The sequence below is a fragment of the Stegastes partitus genome, unplaced genomic scaffold (assembly GCF_000690725.1).
Source record: "Stegastes partitus isolate 25-593 unplaced genomic scaffold, Stegastes_partitus-1.0.2 Scaffold1474, whole genome shotgun sequence".
Lineage (NCBI taxonomy): Eukaryota > Metazoa > Chordata > Actinopteri > Pomacentridae > Stegastes > Stegastes partitus.
In genome coordinates, this window is record NW_007579205.1 from 172,320 (window position 1) to 173,517 (window position 1,198).

The 1,198-nt window shown below is 49.9% G+C and overlaps 1 protein-coding gene across 1 annotated transcript in view; it reads left to right on the top strand.

Moving 5' to 3' along the window:
- The window catches only part of LOC103370729 (AF4/FMR2 family member 2), a gene marked incomplete at both ends in the record, with an annotated part of 152,514 nt that overhangs the window by 138,677 nt on the left and 12,639 nt on the right, over positions 1 to 1,198 (top strand). The window contains 2 exons of the mRNA XM_008299866.1: positions 316 to 559; positions 864 to 997. Coding sequence (XP_008298088.1) covers positions 316 to 559; positions 864 to 997 — 378 coding nt within the window. The remainder of the gene's footprint in view (positions 1 to 315; positions 560 to 863; positions 998 to 1,198) is intronic.

The following is a 1,198-nucleotide window of genomic DNA, read 5'->3' on the forward strand; positions in this document are numbered from 1 at the left end:
GATGGATGGATGGATGGATGGATGATGGATGGATGGATGGATGATAGATGGATGGATGATAGATGGATGGATGGATGGATGGATGGATGGATGGATGGATGGATGGATGGAAGGATGGATGGATGGATGGATGGATGATAGATGGATGGATGGATGGATGGATGGATGGATGATAGATGGATGGATGGATAGATAGATAGATAGATAGATAGATAGATAGATAGATAGATAGATAGATAGATAGATAGATAGATAGATAGATACTTCCAAGAGAAATTCATTTTCCTTTTTCCTGTTTTGTTCCTGTGTGTTCAGTAGCTCCCTAAACAGGAAGCAGTCTCGACGGCGCGACGACAAGCTGCTCCCTCCCCTCCTGTCCCCCCTCTCCGATGATCCCCCTCGAAAACGAAGCTGCGACGGCGGATCCTCCCTCGGCCAGGAGGGCGGCACCGCCGGGATGCTGCCCTGCTCCGCCTCCTCCGCCTCCACCTCCTCGTCCTCGTCGCACAGACACAGGAGAGGTGAAGGGAAGGCGTCGTCGCACGTCAGGAACGGCAGCGTAAGTGATGGTTGCAGGTCAACGCTGACACAAGAACACTTCCTGTTGTTGTGTGATGCTCTCAGGATAAACACCTGCTTGTTTCCACTTGTCCACAGTAGAATATGACACTGATCTAATAAGTAAAATACACCTAGAAAGGATCATTCATGTGTGATGGAGGAGGCTCTTTCAACTCCAGACCTTGACAGGCCGACCGGTCCTGTTATTCAAAGCGAACGAGCAGCTCAGCAGTAAAGTTTGAAAGGCTCACACGTTTCGATACTAATTAGAACCGTGGATTTCAATGCCCTCTGTACCACAGGAAATAGATTCCCACGGCGAGAAGCCCTGCGGAGACGGTTACCATGCCAACGGCCATTCAGACTCGGAGGCGTGGTCGGAACCGCTAATGGATCCTGCAGAACCTCGCCGGCCGAGACTGTCCTTCAGCGACACGTATGTAAAGGATCAGCATGCTACATGATTCAGAAGTCATTATCACATAAGTGCTGTGGTGGACGTTTACCGGGAACGGCTCCCGGTTCTTCTCCCGTGGACGTGTGTTCACCAGGAAAAGGCTTTTATTGTAATCGTCTGTAGGTAACCGTTAGAAGGCAGCAGGTGTTCGGTCTTTACATTCCATTTCCATTGGGTTTT